General features: G+C 39.3%; 1 protein-coding gene across 1 annotated transcript in view; it reads right to left on the reverse strand.

Annotated features, from left to right (window-relative positions):
* Positions 1-25476, reverse strand: part of DNAAF9 (dynein axonemal assembly factor 9) — a 69739-nt gene that overhangs the window by 12027 nt on the left and 32236 nt on the right. The window contains exons 13-30 of the mRNA XM_053975638.1: positions 23784-23871; positions 23282-23358; positions 22965-23009; positions 22458-22503; positions 22047-22158; positions 21519-21589; positions 20733-20783; positions 19831-19918; positions 17670-17773; positions 14917-15063; positions 12225-12313; positions 11897-11995; positions 11503-11620; positions 10620-10708; positions 9410-9556; positions 7499-7624; positions 5528-5565; positions 325-460 (exon numbers count right to left, since the gene is read on the reverse strand). Of these exons, the coding sequence (XP_053831613.1) occupies positions 325-460; positions 5528-5565; positions 7499-7624; positions 9410-9556; positions 10620-10708; positions 11503-11620; positions 11897-11995; positions 12225-12313; positions 14917-15063; positions 17670-17773; positions 19831-19918; positions 20733-20783; positions 21519-21589; positions 22047-22158; positions 22458-22503; positions 22965-23009; positions 23282-23358; positions 23784-23871 (1671 nt within the window). The remainder of the gene's footprint in view (positions 1-324; positions 461-5527; positions 5566-7498; positions 7625-9409; positions 9557-10619; positions 10709-11502; positions 11621-11896; positions 11996-12224; positions 12314-14916; positions 15064-17669; positions 17774-19830; positions 19919-20732; positions 20784-21518; positions 21590-22046; positions 22159-22457; positions 22504-22964; positions 23010-23281; positions 23359-23783; positions 23872-25476) is intronic.

Consider the following 25476-nt stretch of genomic DNA (forward strand, 5'->3'; position numbering starts at 1 on the left):
TTTTTAATTTTCTGAGTTAAATAAAATGGCCACTATCTACTTACATAAAACATTATGTGATAGTGACAGTAAAATTAAGAGCACTTCTCCTTGAGTATGGCAGTAACAGCAACATAAATCACACTCTGCAAACAAAACACACATTTCCTAATCCCTGTATTTATATGCCCATAAACGTAAAGGGAAAATCCCTTTTGCACGAGAAGCAATTAAGAAAAATCTGCATTTCCTTCCTATAAATCACCAGAGTACAACCATGAGAACAGAAGTTTCTGAGTGCTCGTGGCCCATGTGCCAGAAGTGATAAATCCTGATGAAAGTTACCTCGTTACAATCCCATTTTCTGCCAGGATGAAGGAAACTCCAGGATTTGCTGCTCGGATCAGGCTCTGCAGCTGCACGAGGAGTGGGTGCCTCTGCTCTGTGGCATGACTTGTGAAAACCACGTTACTCACCAGTCCTGTGGAAGGAAATGGGGATAATTTACACAGCTCAGGCACGTAAACAGTGACTAATAAACCATTCAGTGATATTCCAACCATTCTTCTCTTATTTTCCTTCCCTCTCACTGCATTCTTTCATTAAAGACAAAAAAATCCACTACAACAAAAAAAAAAAACAAGCAGAGAATTTTTCATCTAACAGAATCAATTTAGACTCAATCCATAGAATCTATTAATTAAAATAACAAATCCATAAAAGAATCAATTTGAGCAGGACTAGTTTAAAAAAAAAAAAAAAAGAACACTAAGGGGTAAAGTCTCTTGGTAAATTCAACATGCAGTAAGAGACTAAACAGCAAAAAATCAGTATTTTGGACACTCAGTTGCCACTCCCAAAAACAAGAGAAGGGTTTGGGGTTATTTTTTGTCTTTGAAGACTCCAAAAAGTTATTCAGACAGCAAGACTGAACCCATGAGGCATCAAAAAGATAAGAGAAAACCATCCAGTTAATTTCAGTTATAGGATCCCTGCTTACCAATTACACATGATTTGACTTTCAGGCCAGTTCCTCAAAGAAACTGCAGTGTCAACACTTGGTGCGTGAGGGATGGAGAGGAAATGGAAAGGAAAAACGGCCTCAAGTTGTGCCAGGGGAGATTTAGATGAGATATTTGGAAATATTTCTTCATGGAAAGGGTTGTGAAGCCCTGGCAGAGCTGCCCAGGGCAGTGGTGGAGTCCCCATCCCTGGAAGTGTTCAAAGAACACCTGGATGTGGCTCTTGAAGGGGTAATGGGGAACTGGGCAGTGGTGCTGGCTTGATGACTGGATTTGATGATCTTAGAGGTCTCCTCCTACCTAAACAATTCTGTAATTTTACAATATTTATTATTTCTTTGCTCAAGATGTGCAGCCCTGCTCTGACACTTTCCTGTGACTACAAGTGGAGTGGAAAGAATAAAAGAAAATCTCCAATATCCACGAACAACTGAGTCAGGATGCATTTCCTCTGCCTCCAACTATGTAAAGCAAAGATGTAACAACTGATCACACCTGATCTGCTGCCAGCAGTAATTCCTGGTCTTTACACAAGCCTTAAATCACATTAATCCATGCAAAGGCTGCTTTACACACAAATTCCTGCACCAAGTATTTCTGGGGCAGTTGCATTGCAGCACAGACTCCCAGACTCTTTGCATCACTGACCCTTCCAAGCCAGAACTTCATTAACAGCACAAATCTCCATCACTGCATTTCTCTTTTCTTTGAACCTTGCACAGAAGTTTCCACTCCAATTTCAGGAACATCCATGCCTTCTCCAATACACACTTGCTCTTAGAGGAGGGGGAAGAGGAAAGGAAGACAGCAAGCACCCTTTGAAATTTAAGCCAAGTGCAGGCTTGAAATTATATCAAGCTTGGGGATATTAATCATGAAATTAGGATAAAAATATGAATAAGATAATAATTCTACCCCTGGAATATTCCAGGCCAGGTTGGATGGGGCTTGGAGCCGCCTGGGATGGTGGAAGGGGGTTGGAATGAGATGAGCTTTGAGATCCCTTCCAAGCCAAACTATTCTGAGACTCCTGAATCACCCACCACCACCCTGTGGCTGTGCTACAGAGCTGCCACTGAGTCCATGGGACAATTGGCAGCACCGTGCCTTGGAGAGAGAGGATCCATAACTGTCAAGGATTAAGCTGGAAAAGCTCTAAATTAAAAAAAAAAAAAAGATTCAGGGGAAATCAAATCTAGCAAATCAGCTCATCTGCTCCTCAGCACCCCTGCTCCTTCTCCAGCAATCTCTGCTCCGTGTGTGCCTGGCCCAGGGCACTCCCTGTCACTCCTGACTGGAAACTCCCACACAATTCTGGAAGCAGGAGAAGCCTGCTCAGAGCTCTGGCTCTGCTCACACCCAGCCATAAATCCTGGAGGTGTTGGGATCACAGGCACCAGTTCATGACCCTGGACTGATGCACAGGGAGTGTAATCCAAAGAAAAACAACTTCCTGAGAACTGGAAGGTGCCTCCACAGCTTCAGTAAGGAACAAATTTAACCTTTTCTATTGAAACTGCCATCTCTGTTTCTAAGAGATGCATTTTGAAGACCACCCAGTTTTGTTTAAATCTTTATTTATACACTCCTCTAAAGAAAAGAACCCTTGCAGCCTGGGGAATAGTGTGTTCAATGGAAGCAGGAAAGGAACAGGAGGGATGGATTAAAAATACATATGCTGTATGAAAATAATGGCTCCTCTTTGCTCCCAAACTTACAATGGGAATATTTAACAATGGTGATGTCTTAATTGGTGTTCTATATGAAATTGTTTCACAAGGGATGCCAGGGTGCCCTTAGACTAGGAAGGTATCATCTTACAGCTTCTGTGCAAGAAAGAAAGGACAGAAAGACCAGAAAAAAAAAAAAAAAAAAAAAAGCACAGAGAGACAAAAGGGAATTACAGCACACAGATAGTGGCAGGAATTTTTGGAGAAGTTTAAGGAAGTATGCAAGGGATACTCCTGTTGGTCATTCTGCTCGAGGCTTTGTCAGTTCTCCCCAATCCCCATCTGCCTCTGCCAGTCTTGGGGCTCTCCAAACTGAAATTTTGGAAAATGTCACACTGCTAACATGCCCAGGAACCTCTGTGATACAGAGAAAGGCAGCAAAAGGCAAACCCAACTCACTCCCCACATTTGGAAGATAGAAGGAAAAAGTACAGATCCAAATTCTAATTAATTCCTACTTGCCTATGGCTGCACTTGGCTTTTCTTACACCCACAAAGTTCTGTTTTCAGATCTGTACAAAGCCCAGTACAACACTGTTAGAGTTCTAGATACTGAGAATTTTAGACTTTCTGTATTAACAGACTCTAACTCCCAAAAAAACCACTACATTTGGCCTGAAGCCATAAAGAAAGCTTCCAAAATTAATTAATAACACTAAAATTACAAGTGTATAGTTTAGTTAAAAGCATATAATATCACAAAGTAAAAAACTTTGCGTTTAGGGTTTTAAAATATAGTAATATATATATAAAAAAATAAAAGTTTTAAAACAGAAGTTAGTCCTTCTTCATAAGTTTGAGTAGTAATTTGTAATTAGACAAAAAAGTCCACATTGTGGACTTCAAGTAATTAATTATTAAGTTAAAAGTAAAAACAATTTAAGTATCATTTCTTAATTAGATAGTTTAACCTTAAAAAACCTTATAACAAAAAATAGATAACAATTTTGCACCTTATTAGTAAGATACTAAATACAAAACTCACTACCTATAAAACTGTAACACAAATTTAAAAAATAAACATTTAAATCTAAACACAAAGTATCATCTCAAGTACCTTCAATCCAAACTTTAAGGGGAAAAAAAAATCCAAAAACCAATACAACAAAGTCTTGGCCAATTGGTGACACAGCAAAACAAACAATATTGGCGTGCATGACATCCCAAAAATAGGAATTAATCTCTCTGTGTGAATGCCTCATCAAATCAGGCTGTTGTGGCACCAAAAATGAATTCTCAGGTGTGTGAAACCACAATGAATTGTCTCTGAATTGCCCAGAGGAGCTGTGGCTGCCCCTGGATCCCTGGCAGTGTCCAAGGGCAGCCTGGATGGGGCTCGGAGCAGCCTGGGACAGTGGCAGGGGTGGCACTAAATGCTCTTTAAGGTCCCTTCAAACCCAAACCAGTCTGTGCTCCTATGAATTGTGCAGATGTAAATTCTCCACTGCACACGTGGCACAATTCTGCATCTGTCTGGAAAGTTTAAGTGTGCCACATCTCACTTCAAAGCATACTTTTCCTCTTGAACCTTTTACACAAAAATTACCCCTATTTTTGTGAAACAATTTCTTTATGCAAAGGGACCTCTCTGATGTCACATTCTGTATCACAGAACTGGATGACAACACTTTGCAACGTGCAGAAATTATTCCCTGCCCCAAGAACATTCCTCTAACCTTCAGTATTTGTAATTCTTACAGCATTTTGACTGCAAGAAAATCAGCTACTCTTGGCCTGGACATTTTGCAGTTTCTCCTTCAACAATGACCAATTCTCACCCAATCCAGTCTGTACAAATTCACTTTAAGAAAAACAAAGCTTTGGGTATTTGTTCATAAAACAATTTGGACCTTTAACTTCTCTGTAGTAATTAATAATTCTTCATATTCTTAACATTCTCCTGCTCTCTTCAATTTTACCAGTGGCTGTACACATGATAATTTTCCAATCTGGAACACCAATGCTTTTCTCCAAATAAAATACTGATTTATATAACAGCACCTACTACTTTCTGTCCAGCTTGTTCACAACTTCATTCTTTAAGGTTCTCTTCACACATGAAAAAGAGGTGGCACCACTCTGGCAGCCAAGCAGAGCAATCAGAGTTTTAGCAGCCACAAGAAGAGCACAACATCCTACTCTGATTTTCCAACAACTGCATTTAAATATGAAGATAAAATAAACCCAACCTGGCCTTGAACACTTGGGGCAGGGATTTGAGGTGAGGAAGGATCATATCCCATTTATGCCAATTCCTGCTCTAATTCCCAAGCCTGACAATGCAGGCAGTGATTGATTTCAGGATATAAAACTGAACACACAGGTAAGGAGCAGCCCTGCAGCTGAGCTGCTTTGCTGCAGTGAGCAATGAGCCCTGCAAGGACCCTCCAGGCCACACCAAGGGGAGCATTTGGGGAACAAGGTCACCCCTCATTTTTCCCTTTTTAATAGAGCAGAAATGAAAAGAAAGCTCCATTTCCTCACACATCCCCAAAGGAGGGTGGAACTCCAATCCATTTCACTCCCAGTTACAACAGCTCAATGTGAGCAGTTTAATTCATGGTCTTAGGAAACCCATCCTGCAGATGAGGACTTCAAAATGGATCATGCTCCAGAATTTTTTCATTTTCTGCCCATGAGGTTTGACAGAGATTGTCTGTTCTTACCTCCAAGAGTTTATCATGACCCTTTGGCTACGTGTATTAATAGCACAAAATAATAAATACAGGTATTTATTTGGCCACATGGCTCAGTTATTGTCCTGTAGAGCTCAAAGTCAGGAAAAGTGACACATACCTTGTGAACACTGGTCCAAGAACTTGGGAAAAAGAAGCCTAAAAAACCAAAAAGTTCACATATCAAGAATGGATATTATTATTTAAGTAAAACATTTACATTCACTTGGACGCTGACAGAGTCTCACAAACCAAACCATTTTCATGCTTCTTTTCCTCAATCCATGTAACTGCAATATCCTCACAACTTATGTCTTTCAGGACTTTTCCCCCAAAAATCACTTTTGTAGATGGTTTTAATTCTCCATCAGATTTAAGAGCCAATTCCCACCATGCAATTTCTTCTGTACTCTAAGGAGTCAGAAACGCTTCGATGTTATTTTAATTCTTATTTAAACAATAGGAATTTAAAGTTTGCCCTAAAGAATTGTGCCTTACAAAGAGTGGGAACTTTCCATAGAAAGACTGGATGTACAGAATGCCAATTTCTGCTGCTGTGACAAGTGACAATTATTTTCAGGATGTTTATCACGGACACAAAACCTCAAGAAGAGATTTTTACCTGTTCCCTTCAACTCCCTCTCCCCTGGCCTGGTCTGCAAATTCAGAATGGGGAAAAGCTTGATCCCATGCTCAAGGAAGAGCTGGATCTCTACAGTGATGAACTCCGAGGCAGGAAATGGGTTTGATTTTCTTGAGTGCAAGTTTCAAGCCAGACATGAAATCCACTCTGTTCCATTCTCACAGTGAAATCACCAAAGCTTCCCAACTGCGAGGTTTGCCATTGGCACTGTGTGGCTGCTTGGTAAATTCTTATCAGAACAAACTCCAAAGCAAAATGTAAATAATCTACAGCACAGGCTGAGCCTCTTCCTTCCATTGCTTCTGCACTTCAGGAGACAAACAGTATTGAAGGACTGCAGGCTGCTGCTGCTGTAACACTACACAGTACCACGACTAGTGACATGTTAATAAGTTAAAAATAAAACAGAAATGGAACTTGTCTTTCCTAGAATTATGGAAAGAACAAGTTTAAACAGCACTCCAGCAACAATTCACCAATTTTTCATGTAGTCTTTAATATTTGTTTGGTATCTTTGTCACGGAGACAAGAAGAAGCAGCAAGGTAAGGTCTATTTATTGACTACTGCAAAGCACAAGCAGCACGTTGGTTAGTGTTTAAGAACAGCCAGGAAATGTCAGGAATGCACTTTTAGAAACTGCTTGGGCAGTTCTCCTCTAAGCTGTGATGCACAGTTTGATCACAAACAGAAGCAGTGCTACCAACTCCGAAAACTCTAACTGCTGGAACTTACTTTTATCAAATCAGCTGCAAGGCATAATTAAAAAATTGGAGTGTTACAATTTTACAGGTAGGTCTGAGAAATGATTTCCATGTTTGTTGAAGTCTGGAGCACACACATTTACTATGAAACCAAACTATTTCAAAAGGTCAGCGACTTGGCTCTGCGACCATTTCCTCCCCACCCTGGCTCTGCAGTAACCCAGGATATCAGATTTTAACACTTGCAATGCTTTGGCTTCCGTGCTTTGTCATTCTCTTCCCCATTTCAGGGATTGTTTCCCTTAAATGCCATATTTTAAACCTGTAAAGTCTTTTTAAATATCCAAAAGGAGTGGCAGAATCCATAACCCAAACTGGGATGCACATCTCCATTTTTAGTCTTACTACAAGATCGCAAAAAAGAGAATTATTCAGAGGAAAAATGACTGTGCAAATGTTACAAAGCCCTAAACCAGATATTTGTGTTTAAACAATCTTTGTTTATTCTTCTAGGAGCTGAACTTCTATTGAAATTCTATATAATTATATATCCAGTGGAAACCAAGTGCCATCCTGATAAACCAAACAGCACTTCCAAGTTCCTCCAAGATGGATTATTAAACAGTTTTATGGGATTTAAGTCAGTTCAGTGGCTTTTAACCATCACAAATCACTAATTATTATAAAAGTGATACCATAAAATCAACATATCTGTTCTTAAACTTGTAGAAATCTTTCCAAGCACACCTGTGTTCCATGTAGCAGCTCAGAGGCTCCACACAGGTGTTGACTGCTCCAATGACGAAAGAAGATTTCACATCTGGGTCAGGGTGAGTCTGCAGAGCTTGCACAACATCAATAACATCAGTGTACCTGCAAGAAACCAAAATGAAAAATGGGTTCAGAGAACCAGAACAGTTCCCTGTCCAGGAAGAAATCCATGGCTTGGAGGAAAACTGGATTTCCAAAAGAGCTACCAAAAGAGATGGAAAGCAGCTCAGAACTTGGCAAATCCAGACAAATTAAGCAAATCCAAGACAAATCAAGCTGACTGGAAGTTACATTAAAATTAAATTATTAACAATCCAGAGAAAAACAGCATGAACTTTGTACTGAACAACTAGAAGGTCCAGCTTGCAAAAAGCACAATGTAACACAAACATTTTATGCCTAATGCCAAGCAAATTAAGCACAAATTGAGTTAAAAAAATGAATAAAATAACAGCCTCTCTCACTTATCAGCACCCCAATTTAAATATGTTTCTACTATTAATGCATCAATTTTTTATCAGGACTTCAACCACTGTTGTATTTTATCTCTGTGTGACATCAAGGCTTAGGTGAACCTGAGTTTTAATTTCAGTTATTTATTTCTCAGCCAGTTACAAACTTTTCTCTGCTGTCAGTTATCAACTGAATGGGATATTTAGAGAACTCCAGCTTCTCTAAAGCTGTCTATACTAACATCCAACTATCCATAAAGAATGGAAAACTTCCAATTATCTGTTCCTGAAGCCAGTGCTGCTACCAGAGTATCAGTTATTTTGCCCATCAATGGACTTAACACCATCCCTACTAATTACACAAAAAAATAAATCAGTCTGGCTCCAACATGGAAAAAATGATGGTTTTTAGCATGATCAGAATGGAAATGCTGAGCTCCATTTGTACATCCTCAGTGAGAAGGATGAACTGGAAGTCACTGCAGCCAGGTCAGGGTAGTGCCTCCCTCACACTGGTTTATGTCACCTTCTAATGACTCAGAAGATGATCCTGGTTCTCAAATGCTACATTGGAGATGGAAATGTCAAACACAGGTAGGTGGCTCAGTCTTCACCTTTATCCCACAAGGAAAATGGCATTTAGCCAACACACATTACTAAGTCCTCCTCTGCTATCACCTGCTCTATCAGGCAACAGGAGATTTTTGACAGTTTTATCTCTGCTGGCAGTTCTGGAGTCAGAATCACAGACTGGGCTGGAAGGGATCTCTAAAGGTCATCTTAGTCCAACCTCCTGCAACAACCAGGGACATCTTCCACTACCCCAGGTTGCTCCAACCTGGCCTTGGGCACTTCAGGGATCCAGGGGCAGCCACAGCTGCTCTGGGCACCCTGTGCCAGGGCCTCACCACCCTCACCATCAGGGATTCCTTCCAAATCCCACCCAAATCTCCCCTTTTTCAATCTGAAGCCATTCCCTGTGTCCTGTCCCTCCATCCCTTGTCCCCAGTCCCTCTCCAGCTCTCCTGGAGCTCATTTAGGCCCTGAAAGGGGCTCTGAGCTTTCCCTGGAGCTTTGTGAGCATTCCCAGCTCTCCAAGCCTGGCTCCAGAGCAGAGGGGCTCCAACACTCAGAGCATTTCCGTGGCCTCCTCTGGATTCTCTCCAGCAGCTCCAAGTCCTTCTGCTGTTGGGACCTAAGAGCTGCAGGGCACAGGGGCAGAATCTCCCCCTCCCCTGCTGCCCACACTGAGGGACCAGCCCAGCACAGGGGGGTTCTGGGCTGTGAGTGCACCCAGAACATGGAAGGAAGGCTAAGGACACCTTTTTTTACAGGAGCAACAAAACCAAGAGGGACAGAAAAGCTGAGTTTGGTCCATGTGCAAACCAGAAGTGCCTTATTCTACACAACAATTCCAAGAGTTTGGATTCCTTACCCTTGCAGCACCACCAGGAGCCTGCTTCTCTTCCCAGCGTGGACCCCGAGGTTCTGCTGGGCTTCCAGGAGCCCGGCCAGGAAGCGCTGGAAGTGGGAAGCACTGAAACACTCCGGGCTGTCCATGGTCTGCCGATAAACAATCCACCTGAAGCACAGACAACGAGCAAAGCAGTTCATGTGCTGGCACAGAACAGCTCTGGTTTCTTCCTGCTTTCAAGCAACAGAGCAAAATGAAGTTTGACAAGCCCAAAGATTTCACATCTCTCGTCATCTCGTGGTGGTCTCGTTCCACGTCGCCACGTGGGGAAGGGGAATTTATTTGGCTTTCTATCATTTCCAGCATATGCACGTTTTTTTATGTGGCTGCCCAAGGCATTTGTGGGTCGTTTTTGTTGGGGTTTTTTGTTTTTTTTTTTTCAATAAAACAATGTTCACCAGCTTTTTTTTTCAAAGCTGTACATCATATGAGTAATTCTGATCACTGGCAGTGATGCAGTAAACAAAAATTAGACAAATCTAATTCAAGACTCTGGGCATGAAAATATTTCACTGCAAAAATGGAAAGTAACAATGACATTTGCAGGAAAACATGAGGAGATGTGTTATTACAAAGCCTCCAAAAGTCACCTGACGTGTTTGCCCTATAACAGAACCACAAAACTGTTCTGAATTAACTTGATAAAATCAAGACATTGAGTTAAAAGTAAAAGAATAGTGCAGAACATGGCTAAGTCTAAATGCTAAGGTGTTTGGCTGTAAGAATTAAAAGGATAAGATTTTTTTTTTTATTTTCCAGTAGTTCTATCAACACACAGAGTGGCAAATTCCTATAGCAGATTTATCTCATTGCCATACAACAGATGTCCAGAATGTACCTCAAATCAGGCTAAATTAAAAACAATGCTGTGGCAAGGACTGTTAGTAGAGTCTTTTCTCAAACAAACAAACAAACAAAAAAAAACAAAAAAAAGCACATTAGAATCACTACAAATCAATAAATGGAAGCTCTTCACCACATGGAATGGGCAACAAAGAAATCTCCTGTGCTGTTTTTCTGCCTAAATGTATACACTTATGGGCAAATCTACCTGGCAGTCTGAAATGAGGCTTAAAAAACCACCAAATAAAACAGTGATAATTTTTTGTTTTGCCTTCATGCCAAGCTGGTTTTTTTTTTTGGTGATCAGTGTAAGCAGAGCTGCACCAACCTCCCACGCTCCTTGGTAAAAGTGACAAGGAAAGAACACAGGTCGCTGGAACGGCAGCCTGGCAGCCCAGTGATGATGGTGATGATCACCTGCAACACAGGAACAGGGGACAAAGGAAAGTCTAAACACAAAATAATCACAGAAACAAACTGGTGCAGACACCAAAAAGGCTGCTTTCTATGATTCATAGAGATTTTTCTTTCTTTTTTTAAAAAGCCACAGTTAAACCAACCTTAAAATCAGATTTTGAAACGTTCCCAAGGGTTTATTAATTTTCAGAATAGTCTCTGAATCAGACCCCAGCAATATTGCAAGGAAAGATTATATTCCTGCTGTTTTGGCTTTGTTTTCAGCAGATTTCAAAAGCTGGGAAGCTCCAAGGAAATCTTTTCTCTGAAAATGCTATTTAAAGCACACCTTAAACTGGACAATTGTTATTGCCCCTATAGAGAAAGGAGTGTTGTACAGATAATATCAGCAAATGTTAAATATCATGTGCTACCCCTATGCTATTTAAAGGACTTTTATGTTCCAGAGAACAATTCAGTTAAATTATTCAGCAATTCATAAAAACAAGCTGCTGCTTTAGGGCAAAGTCTCTCTGGACATTAGAGAAAACACTTCACTTAAAGATCTACACCTCATTTTCTGCCTCTATTTCATCAGGTTGAAAGGCCATTTGCACTTCCAAAAGATTGTTTAAATGGAAAATAATTAAGTATATAAGCAGAAAAAAAAAGACAAAAAACTGGTGGTAGTGGAGGAGGAGGCAGAGCATGGCTGAACATGATTAGTATTTTATTACACTACAAGAGAACTACTGACAGAATATTCCAGATATTCTATATGAGAGTTAGAAATTATTGTGGAGTTGTTTCCTTACCTTATCACCTTCTGCTTTGCTGTCAGAAATGGTTTCTGACTGTTGGAGAAGGACAGGAAGATGTGCTCTCATCACTGGCTTGGTACTGACGCTGCTGACTGTGAAGTGTTGCACAAACCTTCCAAAAATAAAATAAAATAAAATAAAATAATAGGTTTACTTCCTTACAATTGACAGCAAAAGATTTCATCCATATAAATAGCTGGGAAATTACTAAAACAAGAGCATGAAAAAGGCAAGTTAGAGAGAAAATAATTCATCTCAGAATAAAAACAATCTAGTGTAAAGATAGAATTATTTCAGAAACATTTTTAGATGGCTATCACATCTACCAAAACATTTTTGACTCATTTCTGACAGAATGAATCCCTTGAACACAAAAGTAATTTCTCACCTCTCCAACCCTGGAATGGCAGCAGACAGTTTCAGCTCCCTGCATCTTTCCCCAGAAGCAAAAGACAAGGCATTGAAGAGCTTCTGGACACTGGAATGCCTAAAAGAAGGAAATGGATTAATTACTTAAAGGAGAAACCTAAAAAATTCTCTTCTTTAAACCACATGGGCTCATATTAAGTGGTACAATAAAAAAATAATGTGAGTGTTGCACTAAGAATGCACCGTTTTTTAAATTTTAAACAATTAATTATTATCAAAAACATTAAATAGCAACATTTTTCTGATTGCAGCTTCTGTGTAACTGCACTGCACTGGCAGGAACTTACAGCCTCTTTTGTTCCTCAGACAGGAATTCTTCTGGGACAACCCTTAAAGATAATCCTGAGTTTGTCTGGTTTTGCCATGGAGAGAAAACCTGGAATAAACCAGATCTATGCATGAGTGCCATTATTTTCCCAAATTTGCTGTGAATTTGTTTAGGAATTGGTTTTGCTCACCTAAAAAAAAAGCAGACACATTTTCACAAGCCATTAAATATTGCACAATAAACGTTTTGCTACAAGAGAAGCTGTGGCTGCCCCATCCCTGGAAGTGCCCAAGTGTTGGATGGGGCTTGGAGAAACCTGGGAGAGTGGAAGATTCCCTGCCATGGAATGAGATGTGCCTTGAGGTCCCTTCCAATTTTAGAATTCAAATCCACAGATCAGATTTTGCAATCTTTTCTTTGGCTAGGCTGGAAGTGCTTTAGGAATGTACTGAATTGTTTTCCCTGATAAAAATGTAGGTGTTTATAACCCAAGTGCTCTACAGCAGGAACTGAATTAATTCGAGTCTCTTGGAAGCACTGCTGTAATTTTCATGAGGTGAGATTGCAGCAATCATTACTTGAAATTGAAGAAAAACTCTGTTCCCTCCCCAAAGAAAAGGAAACCCTTCGTTTCTCTAGGGAATGTTTTGGCTCACATCCAATTGCTCCAGCCAAGACACATTAATCTGAATGGCACTGGGAACCTAGAAATCAGATTCAGATGAATCACAAAGTCCTGTCAGTGTCTGGAATTTCCCTTCTTTTCTGAACTAAAGGCAACAGCCATTGTCATTTTTCACAATAACTGCCTGCAAGACAAAACAACTGGGGGGGACACGACTGCTTTCCATTAAAAACTCAGCATCCCATACAAAAGGGTAGGAGATAAAAACCATCAAACTAAAATATACTTTTGATATTAACAAAGGCAATATTGCTCATGCAGAAGGATCCAGACAACTAAAGAAACAACCACTTCAAAACACACAGAAGGGACTCAAAGAAATGCCTGGGAGGGATGGAAAAAAGGAATGGTCAAGGGAAATTTGTGTTCTGAAAGAGTCAAAGGGTTGGGGATAAAGTGAGAACATAGGTCAGGCTAACAAGTGTTAGAAATATAGAAATATATAAGGCCCAGAAGAAATAGATCAGGTCCTTTTGTATAACTTAAGTAAAAAAAGAGCTGCTATGGCATCAAAGAAAAACATGAGAGAAATCAACACATCCCAAAACCTCAACAAATTTTCCTCCTGTACCCTTCAGAGTGAGGATGGGAAAGGCATCACCTCATCCTGCACAGCAGATTTCGCCTCTGTGGGCTCAACATCTCATTTTTAACCAACCCAGATTTGGGTAACAGGGCAGTTGCAATCCCCTATTTCCAGGAGGCTTGGAATAATCAAAGTATAGCTCCAGTGAGTGAGGCATCAAGGCAGATAATTGAGAAGAATAGAAGCAGCATCTAAATTTTAGTGAATCTTTGTAACCTGTGAGGCACACACAGACTTTTAGAAAGAATTTTGGAGGAAATCAATAAACACCTGAAGGGAAATACTGACAAAACATAATAATATATTTCCATGGTTTACACAATCAGGTACAGTCAATTTGATGAAGAGTTTTGTTCATGAGAGAACATCCTGAAGACAAAAGATTTGTTTTATCTGCTTGAGCAAAGCAACTGGTGTGGTGCCAAATGAGAAACTTAAACTGCCCAAACCGAACCTCAGTGTGGAACTGCTCAGCAAAAAAAAAATTAATTCAAAGGAGGACAGGGATAAATAGCCCTGAGAAAAAGCAACAGAGAAACAAATACCCTCATCTCAGATATTACAAACAGTTTGGATATCTACAGCCAAAAACCAGATCAATAGAAAAGCATTACAACTATCAGAAGAAAAAAGAACTTTTTATAGCCATAGATTGAAAAGAATCTGGTTTTGTTTTATTAGGCCAAATAAAGCAGAAAGAATAGGTCTGAGATTTGTGAGTATCTCGAGGATGTGTTCTGGTAGAGAAAAGAAAAATAAAACAGATATAGAAGTAGAATTAATAAAATAGGCTGAAAATTCAAATACAAACAAACAACAGATTGCCAACCATTCACAGAGTGGAACAGTGGGAAGAATTTAAACACTTAAGATAAAAGGAGGAGACATTTTATGGGACCATTAATACGACCAGTGGGGACTACTCACTGAGCTAGGTGGTCTTTTCCAACCCAGTGTGACGAGCACATCCTAAAACCCTTGTGACATCCTAAAATCTCCAGGCTCATTTCCTCAAAAGCACTATTGTTATAAAGCTGGGTTTATTAAAAGCCTCTGCAGCACAATGCACGAAGCCAATCTACTCAGGGAATAATACAATGCCATATGGGAGACTTAAAAACTTTTTAACTCCACTTCCCCATGGATCACGATCCAAATGTGTCTGACCACAAAAACACACAATGGAACCTCTGCCACTCCATACAATCCCTGCAGCAAATTAGACACCAGAGCTACACTGAAATGCAGCTCAGAAAAGGAGATTTTAAAGCCCTGGCTGCCTTCAGAAGGCAAAGTGAAAGCACATGGGAGCATTAAACACAACGAGCAGCACCATCACTGGAAATTCATGCAGAAATTTGAGTTTCTCACACATCTTAAACACACAGAGCAATTATATGGCTTCTCCCCCACCCCAACCAAACTTTTTTTTCACTTTACCTGTGAATAAAAAGCTTTATAAATCTTTCTTTTAGGGAAAAGTGCAATCATCAGAAAGTTGTTCTGGGTGTGGAATTCAATGGGGAGATGAGGAAGCAGGGAACTTTTGAAGTCTATAAAGAGAGCAGCAACGATGCTGTTGGAATCCTGGAAAAGAAAGAAACAGGACAAGTTAAAATTAACATTTTCTACTTTGCATGGCACAGGGATGGATCAGGAGGGGTGGAGCACCCCTCAGATTCCACTCTGCAGCTACTGGAGGTATCACAAGTTTAAAACAAAGGATCTGAGTTTGAGCGAAGCACTGAACTTTTGTCCTGAAAACAAAGCTTACATTTTAATATCTTCTCTTGTCTACACCAAAATCTAGACCCTTCCTCTGCTACTGCTTCAAACAACAAACTCTTTGTCTACATCCACATGTCCAACACAGACAGCAGATGAAAAATTATTTAAATGCCACCTAAAAAGGTGACAAGAGAGGCTGAAGCCCTCAGGTTGTGTTTCCCTCAGAAGCACTAAACTCAAATTCCATTTTTGTTCTGAAAAAAACACTGACTTGTTTTTCTTGGGTTATTTTTTAGTTTGTTTTGGGGCTTTTTTTTTTTTTTTTCCCCAGAGTGGTAGGAGATGTCCCATCCCTAGAAGTGTCCAAGGCCAGGCTGGATGGAGCTTGGAGCAACCTGGGAAAGTGGAAGGTGTCCCTGCCCAAGGCAGGGGGTGGGACAAATTGGTTTTTAAGGTCCCTTCCAACCCAAACCATTCCATGACTGTGGAATCCAGGACAGGATTTTATATTCAAATCTGCAGGATGCTGAAGTGTTTCAAGCCCTTCTCACTTATAACCCTTTTCACATCAAAGTTTTAGAAAATCAGAACAATTTAGAAGCATGAAACATTTCTGGGAAATGGGAATTCAATTATGTAAGGCTCAAATCAGAATTTTAGTGGCATCCCCTTCACTTTCAATAGAAATGGGCAAAGAATTCACTGTACTCATTGTTGAGAAGAAAAAGCTCAAGTTGGGGAACTGTTACATAAGAATTGGTATCAACTCAGACATTTGCAAACAGAATCTCTCTGCTTTGCTGATTGAGGGATTAATCATAAAAATAATCCTCTCCAAGTCACTGAGGTTACTGAAGAACACACAAAAATATTCTCCTCAAAGAGAACAATTTCTTTTAAGAGAAAATGGCTTTTGGAAGGGAATCCACAGATACTGGATTCTGCAGGATGGCTTAGAGATTTCCTGAGAAGTGACTCCAGGGCCAACTCATCCACGCTGCTGTCAGCACGAGAAGTGTCCAACAAAATCTGCTCCTGGAAAACATTTTGGGCTCCACAAATTGAAAAAATCTGAAAAGCAGCAGCAGCAGCAATAATCCCCACAGACATGAGGTTGAAAGGAGCCAGCTCCAAGTTTTACAAGATGTTAATGTCGTTGTGAAATCTAAATATTGCTTGGTAATATTTGTTCACTTGATGAACAGCCAGAATCTCCCCTGCCCTCCATGCTTGAGTCCCTGGGATTTCAGGAGTTCAGTGCTCAGCTCCTCACAGCACAGGAATCTGCAGCACGTGCAGGAGTACAGATATTTTCAAGTTAAAAAGAAGAATATCTCACAGGCATCATGCTAAACCCTCTAAAAAAACCTGCATTTTGCATCACTGCAAAGTTTGCTTTTATTTTAATCAGAACAATAAGTTCTCCTTTTTCTTTTCCATCCACGTTGCTGCAAAGAGCTTTTGGAAAGAGCAACCAACGATTCCCCTGCTTCTCCTGTCACTCCTTAACAGTTTCAAAACCCTCCACCCTCATATTCTGCCAAGTCAGTAGAACAATAATACACTCCCTGTCAAAGCTTAGCTTCACACAAAAATCTGGCATCATTTCAAGAATGATGGCCAGGTCCCAGAAATAGCAACTTTTATGAAAGTGAGTGTCTTGACTCAAACAATCAAAGGAAGGTCAGTGTTAAAATAGCTTCTTAAACGAGAGGCAATCAATATGATGTCCAAGAAAAGGCAGCTAAGGTAAGACTCTCTGAGCTGCTGTGTTTTCATCTCAATTGAATCACATTTTTACTGTATTTTACTGCTTTCCTGTATTGTGGGATGAAATCATCCAGCACAATGCTGCAGGAGGCCACTGAATAAATAAGGAATACTGTACCTGAACAAAAAGGAAACTAAAGGAAACTGATTTTTTTTTTCCCCAGTGTTTAGGAGACAGTAACCAACACAAATAATCTCTTTTCCAGCCTGAAGATGTGATGGTTAACCCAGTGTTTCTGCCTCGAGGTGGACAGAGCTGAGTTGCCATCATTAACCTCTCAATTCCCACTGAGCCTGAACGCTGCTCTGGTGGCCAAGTGAGAGATTCAAATTTATTTTTAATAAAAATCAGCATTTCACCCTCCAAAACACCCTATGACTTCACCACACCTTGAACTCTTCTCTAGTTATCCCTTCACACTGTGAGATGTTTGATGAATGTAATTTTCCTTTTAACAAAAAGCAGTTTTCACACTATTAACAGCACATTGCTAACTCCAATACAAAATTCTCTCCTCCTTACTCACTAATTTCAGTTAATCAGCACCAGAACTGCAGTGATTTGCATCAGTTATTACAGCTGTACAGACACGTCAAACTGAAGCCGAAATCTCAACTTTGTACCAGGACCCAACAGAATCATTGTTAAAAATGGATGTAAACTTTGTGACAGAAAGAAAAGACAAAACACTCACCCCATCATAGAGAGAAATGGAACTCATGTGGTTCTTGGGAATGGAAATGCTGCCGTGGTGGGGATCACAGAACAGAATTCCATCCGAAAAGAAATACAGTTTGCCTAGAATTTGCAGGAAAAAGGATTGTATGAGTATAAATCAACATTTCAGCTTCTCATGACTGTCTCTTCTTCCTGAGGAAGAAATCTACGTTCCTGCAGGATTTTGTTGTATTTAACAAGCAGTAAATTTGATTTGGGATAATATTTAGTGAATTTTTTTTTTATTTTTATTAAATAAGAGCATTTATTTTATTTGGGATAATATTTCCAACCATTCAGCCTTTACTGGATCTCATTACCAAGGGCAGGAATCATGACTACAACTTCATCTTGAGTTCATCTGACCCCACAGAACCACTTACCATAAATATTCTGAGGCCTTTTTTTTTTAAATTAAAAACAAAAAAAAAGTTCCATCCTGTCAAATTTCAAATTTCCAGAAATACAAAATTGACAATACAAGAACTTAAGTAAAGATTGCATCCAAAACAATTGAAAATTCAATTGTAACAAACTGAAGTGTAAAAATGTTTAAGTGGAAAATTAAAACATTAAATTTAAATTAAACTTAAAAGAAATAACTTAAAATTAACCTTTTAAATTAAAATTTAACTTATTAATTACATTTTTTGGAGCAAGCTGGGTTAGTGGAATGTGTCACTGCCCATGGCAAGGGGTTGGATCTAAGTGTTCCTTAAGGTCCTTTCCAACCCAAACTGTTCCATGAATTTTATGCACCTTTTGCACTTTACAGGGCTGCAACCTCAGCAGAGCCCAAATTTGAGAACAAACTGGGGAACAAAATCAGCTTCACTGCCACGTGACGCCTAAAAAAAAAAAATCTCACACTCCTTGCAGTGTTTCATAATGGTCCTTACAGCACCTACTTGTAACTCAAGATTTAGTAAAACACTTAACTGCAAAAATCTCAAAAAAAAAAGAAAAAAAAAAGTAAATTGTTTCTTTGGGGGCGCACAGAGCCAGTTTTAACAATGCCAAAATAAAATCAAATAAAATCCAGTGCTCTCCAGTTATTTACTGAGTGAACAAGTGCCCACAGCACTGCATTGCAAAATAGCTGAACATCACACTCTGCATTAACCTCTTCTCTTTGAAATCTGATCAATTAGAGCAAAAGCAGCTGCCCTCATGTGAGGGTTGCTGTTTAATTGCCTTGCACATCATTATTTATCCTCCACACTCCAGGGCAAAGACAATAAAGCTGAAGGTTCTCCTCTAAACACTGTCAGCACCAAGCACTTAATGTCAGAAATTCACCACCTCCTGCTGCACATCAGCACCGTGACAGCCACACCTTCTCTGTATAAAATATATATATATATAGAATATAAAAGTATTGTGCTTTTAAAAGTATCTATTAGTTCAAGGCAGGGAGGGAAATCTAACAGTCCTATCAAATTGTTTTCAGTCTTGTTCCTGGGATATTCATGCCGTGTAAGTTCTTGAAGGAAAAGGCACCAAAAAAAAGAGGAATAATCCAAGGCTGCTGCCAGGGATCTTGTGTCAGAAAGCTGTAACTGGATTGGATCTGAGAAGGACCAAAATCAGGCATTTTTCTGTACCACAGTGAGCAGCAGAGCTGACAAACTCTGAATTCCTGAGAGAAAATGACAGTGGCAGAAACCTGGAACACGTCAGCTCCAGGAGGAGGCTTTGAGAGGAATATTTGCCTTCTCCTCCTGAGCTGGGAGCCCACAGCACTTCTGCAATGACCAGTCTTTCCAACCTCGTGTTTATAAGAGGCAGAAAAGGCAGAAAACATCTGGCAGCTCATCTCTCAAGGACAGGAGGAGCCAGATTTGCATGTTGTGAAGGTGAGCTATGGGGAAAAGCCACCTCCCACCTGCCAGGTCTGCCCAAAGCTCAGCAGGAATTCTCCTTCCAGGACTTCCAGGCAGAGGGTGGGGACAAAAAAACCAGACATGAAATTAAACACAAGAGACTTGGAAAGGCAAATTGAAAGTTTAAGGTGATGGCACAGCTTGGCTCACCAGAGTGTGAATCCCAAAACCTCTCTCTCATGTTTAAAAACAAAACAAAAAGCACCAAAACAAGAAAAAAAAAAAGAAGCCAAAAAAACCCCAACCACATCTCACCTTCTGCAGGCATGGCCTGTGGATTGCTGGAACAGATATAAACTCCATCACCCCCAGTGAGTAAAGTGCCCAGGAAAGATTTGTCTTCCTAAAGAGGAAAAAACAAACAGCAACATCACAGACTGGATCAAGGACCAATCCAGGCAGGAACATTTTCTCCTGCTTTTGCTCCAAGAGAAAATCTTTTCTTTTCAAACAGCATCAGTCAAGAACTTCTTTAAAAGAGTTTTCTCCTGCATGGATGCAGAAGGACCAGGGAAAGAGAGCAAGGCAAGAGGATAATTTTTAAAAGCCTTCTCCCCATTTTGGTTTTGCCAGCAGCTATGAAGTTACAAGTTATTGTCACAACCACAAGGCTGAGCTTTTTGTTTTTAGTTTGTCAATCTAGTGAGCTAAAAGTATATTACATGAAAATAAATCTATTTATAATGAACATTCCTGGGAACCACAAATTGCACCACAAATGTGAAACTCATGTGATTTAAGATGTTTCCAGATTCCAAACTCTTTTTTTTTTTTTTCCTAGTGCTTAGAGTGTTTTCCTTTAGACATTAGCATGCTAATTAAGTTAAAAGAAAGTTGCATCAGGTTTTAGGGGCTTTTGGAAACACATGAGCTCCATGAGTAATGTTCAGTGAGACTTCCATGAAATCATAGTTTTATTAGGACTCTTTTTGCTCTTGGGTTTTATGATTCTTTGAAATAAAGAAACCCTCAAACTTTTACACACAATATATTATTTTGCATGTCAAAGTTTGAAAAAGACAGGGCAGAACAGGCAAGTCTTGTAGAAGAGAAGTAACACACATAATAAAAAGAGAGTCTGGTAGTAGCTCAGGTTTTGCAAATACTGGTTCATCAAAGTGTAACTTCTTTAGTTTAATAAAAATATTTAATTTTACCTTCAATACTTGCTGTGCCTTTTCAGAGAGTTTCACATCACTGTCTTCAACCTGCAGCCAGAAACAGCTTCCATTTGAATTGTGATTTATATAAATAAAGCAAGTCTAACACTAAATAAAAAGCATTAAAGAAGTTTTGAGGCCAACAAGAACCTCAGGTACCACAGACAGAAGAAACCCTGAGCCCAGAGTGTTTCAAAAACAATTTTGTGCTGTTAATACTGTATTACCATGGGACCAAAATAATTTATTGCACTACATTCTCCCCATTAAATTGTTTTATAGACTAAAATATTATATAGATAGAAAGCATGCAGTTTTATTTTTTATTACTCTTCAAGCATGCACTGCCAAAGGGCAATGCCCAGCACTGTCATATTCTTTGGAATTCTACCTCTCACACAGTGCAGTGCATCAGAAGTCTTGAATCAGACTTTGCTTTCTTTTGGGCTGATCTAAAATACCCCACAACAAAGAGAATTTTCAAAAGTCACAGGAGTTTTAAATGTGCACTTCAAACACAACCAGACCTTTAAAAAGATAAAAACCTGACAAGATGAAAATGAAATAATTTAAACCTCCTGCTATGCATGGAACCATCAGCTTGTTTCCACTTATCACCCAAATCTAAAAAATCAGGGTATGTTAATATCACAACATTCTGTTTCAATGCTCCAGTTCCAGATTTTCACTCAGACATGCCCACTCCCAGACCAAGTTTAGGTCTGGGATTCACAAGTTTTGCCTTGTGGATGAGCTGAGCTGAGGCTGTGTGCTCTCACTCACCAGCCAGGATGCGAATCTCGGGATAGCTGCGGTCAGGATAACGTGCCTGGAGTCTGGATGGATGCTGCCATCTGCAGGGAAGCCACGGGAAGCAAAGCAGTGGAATCAGGGAATTATTAAGGTCGGAAAATCCTCCAAGATCACCAAATTCATCCTTTGACCTAATATCACCATGGCCACTAAACTAAAATCACCCATATACTTCAGAATGCCCAGTACGTTACTTTTAAGACTTGAAATTTCTTTAGTAAATATTAAAATCTTATTATTTTAAGGATTTCTGGGTGTTTAAACAAAGCTTTCACAGCAGAGTAACTCTCAGTCCTCTCATACACAGAGCTGCTACAGAATTCCAAAGAAATCCTGATTTATTCTGATCTTTCCATGGCTTTTTCCTTTGCTCTTAGTGTTCCAAACCCATCAGAGTAACAGCAAAAACATCCAATGGAATTCCTTTGGCTTTCCCATCACAGCAAAGCCAACAGAAGGACAAGAGTGGTGTTGATTTTTCGAATTTAAAGCACTCACCTTTTTCTTTGACCTGTATTTGTGATGTCAGGAAGGACTCTGAAAACACAACAGATCCCAAGCATCCCCTTCCTGTAAGCAGGTCTGGAATGTCAAACACCATCATGGATGCCTGCAGTTGGAGGGAAGAGAAAGCAGAAATTAAAATATTTCAATTGAAAAAAACAAAATTTGTATTTTTCAAACATCCTAAACCCCTATTTCTATATTGTGGTTAAGGCCTGAGGTCATAATTCTGTGTTAATGTTTTATTCTGAATTCTGACTTCTTGTTAAACCTGGACCAGCATCTGAAATCTCTCTCATCTCTCCTCTTACACTTATATTCACATAAAAATCTCAGTATGCCCCACAAAAACAGACACTTGAGCTTTATTTTCTAATTAAATAAATAAATATTATTATTTCTTACCGTTTTGATCAAACTCAGGCTGTCCTCGTTATCTAATGGAGTAATTCTAGAACAACAATGACAATTAATTATTTAAAATTAGATCATCTTTCTGTGACTCCACAGCAGCCAAAAAAGCTGTTTTATTTTAAAATAAACATTTATTTGTGCAGGTCATTTCAGTCAATTAGTGTGGAGATTAAATAAGCACAAGTTTGTGATATCAACTAAGTTAAAAGCATTTTTAAAAGGAAATTCTTAATGAGCTCATGCTGCTTCTACTCATTAACAGTTAATAAAAATTAGTCTTCCCAACTGCTTTTTATTCCTTTGAATGTTTTTAAGATTCCACAGGATTACAGATATGAAATCACTGAACTACCTCATACACAAAAGCATTTAGCACATCTTGTATGAAATAATCAAACACAAGGGCTTTTGCAGGAGTTCCACGAGGAGAAAAATTTATTTATTAGTGTATGAAAAGCACTAATTAATAACAAGAAGTTGTAAGACAATGATACAAACCTGCCATGGTTGTTCACAGCCTGAATTTGAAAAGCAATTTTGGAGCTGTAGAATAGAAATTGTACAGGTGAAATGTGTGGTTTATCTTTTTTAAATGGAAAAAAAAATAAGCAGGAATAGACTTAAAGCGAAGGAATGATTAAGAAAACTGGAAAATTGAATAATTATAATGATTTTTAAAGATTGAATGCATTATGAAGTCTTGAAATTTGGCAGTCAGACAAGCTCAGTTTAAAACTAGTATTTTTCAGTTTTATAACTGATATTTTCCCCCCAAAGAAGCCAAATGAGCAAGGAGTAACTCTGGAAATACACACCGTAAAGCAGATTTCAGCTGTGCTAAGCCAAGGGTGTCTAACACAGACAGCAGCACCTGCTCTGCCACCTCCTTTGCCTGAAAAAAGGAAATAAAAGATTAAAACATCCTTTCCCATCCTTCCAAATCCCAGCAGCTGCAGGAGCACCCCTAAGACCAACAGGAGACACTAAACAGTAACACACTGATGCACCAGGCTAAAATTCACATTGCTCATTTTCCTTACTATGAGGTCAGGAAAATCCATGAGAAGATGGAAAACCAGCTGGAGATGGGTAAAATGAGACACACTCTGAAATCTCTCTTTTATTTTTTTATTTTTAAACAGAATTCAGAGCCTGGTTGGAGGCCAGGGTGTGACCTTTGTGTTATTCCATTGAGCGGAACACGGGAATTCTTTCGGTTTTCTTTTTGGTTTGCACGTAAATCTCATACTGCAAGCAATCCAAACCAACAATCACAGAGAGAGGAACAATTAAATTTCATTTATCAACTTCATTTACCTTGGATTCAGTGGAAGTTTTAGCATAGCACTCAATGCCAGCAAGCACAGCCTCTACAACAGCAGAATATATTTGCGACAACAGCGTACTGAAGAGAAATACAAACACAACATTTACTGGACAGGCAGAGTTTTCTTCCTCCTCTCTTTAAAGGAGCAGTTTTTCCTCTCATTGCACAACTCCCTTAATAATAAGGAAGGGGTCTTTGCTGGAATAAGTGGAGAAGTAGTTTTATAGTTAAGCTTTAAGCTTTTAATTTTCTGTTTAAGAAAATTAATTTAGAGCGAGGAAATTGCTCAAATTACAGGATATTTTAGGGAAATAACTCTTGATATAAATGTATCTGGTGCTTTTGGTAGTCAGGAATAAAAAAATCTGTTTTACTGTTGCCTTTTGCTGCAGTTGGGTTTAAGAATCACATCCTAAATGTAGGGCCTGGGGTGACAGAGGGGAGGGATAGATGGGATTCTGGGAGGGAATTGTTCCCTGTGAGGGTGGGGAGGCCCTGGAATGGAATTCCCAGAGAAGCTGTGGATGCTCCTGGATCCCTGGAAGTGTCCAAGGCCAGGCTGGACAAGTCTTGGAGCCACCTGGGATAGTGGAAGATGTCCCTGCTATCCTCCCCTCTCCTGGCAGAATATTGGAATGAGATGATCTTTAAAGATCTCTTCCAACCCAAACCATTCCACAATTCCATGAAATCTCCATCCCAGCTTAGTCCAATTCCCTTCTTAAAAGGGGACTGAAAGAATTGTACAGAAATAAACCAAAGTCAGGAGTGACTTTTAGCTATTGACACATTTACAGCTCCAGAACCACTGGGGGAAAAAAAAAAAACCCACATGTGCCCAGCCAAGGAAAATCAGCCTCTGTTTTCCTGCTAAATTATATAAAAAAAAAAAGATGAGCAGACCAAGAGAATCAGTCCCCAAATTTTTAAGTTTTCTCATTACTCCACTGCCAATACTGAGGGAGGGAAGAGGGGGGAGGAAAGAGAAGGATACAGCATTTAAGCCAAATGCAAAGCATTCCTGAAGGATGGGAAAAAAAAAGCATCTGAAGACCCCAAACATGGAGGAACCTCAAAATGCACCAAAGCTTGTCTTTCATCATCCCCAACAGCAGCAAGTGATTTTTAAATTGAGCTTTCTCACTGTTTTTTCATGTTTCTGGATTGTAATTTCCTGTGCTTTCATATGCACTTAGCATGTTTTCACTGCACCCGGGAAAGCAATGTAATTCCTTTATATTGTAATTCTTCCAGACTTTGTAACCATTCCTATTTTCCCTCAAATTCACATATATATTTGCAAGAAAACACCTCAGTGAGATCCCATTTTAACATTTTAAAGCTAGCAGTGAGAAAAAAAAAAAAAAAAATCAAAAAAACCAGCACAGGATTTCTTTTGTGTTGCTTTTGAAGCATTTTCTTAAAATAAAAATAAAACCAAAAAATTTATCCTAGTTTACTCTTCAATTTTCAAAGTTAATTTATGCATTCCAGGCAATCAGTACAGCTAAATTTGGAATGACTAGTGTTCATAAAATACTTTTTATTTCACTTTTTGACGACTGTAAGAAGTAGGACACAACTGCAAACTACGCTGAAAATCAGGAGTTCAGGTTTGTCAAAAAAAAAGCCAATTATATTACTGTTGTTGAAATTAGGTTATTTGAACCAATACAGAGATGC

The sequence above is a fragment of the Vidua macroura genome, chromosome 4, assembly GCF_024509145.1.
Source record: "Vidua macroura isolate BioBank_ID:100142 chromosome 4, ASM2450914v1, whole genome shotgun sequence".
Taxonomy (NCBI): domain Eukaryota; kingdom Metazoa; phylum Chordata; class Aves; order Passeriformes; family Viduidae; genus Vidua; species Vidua macroura.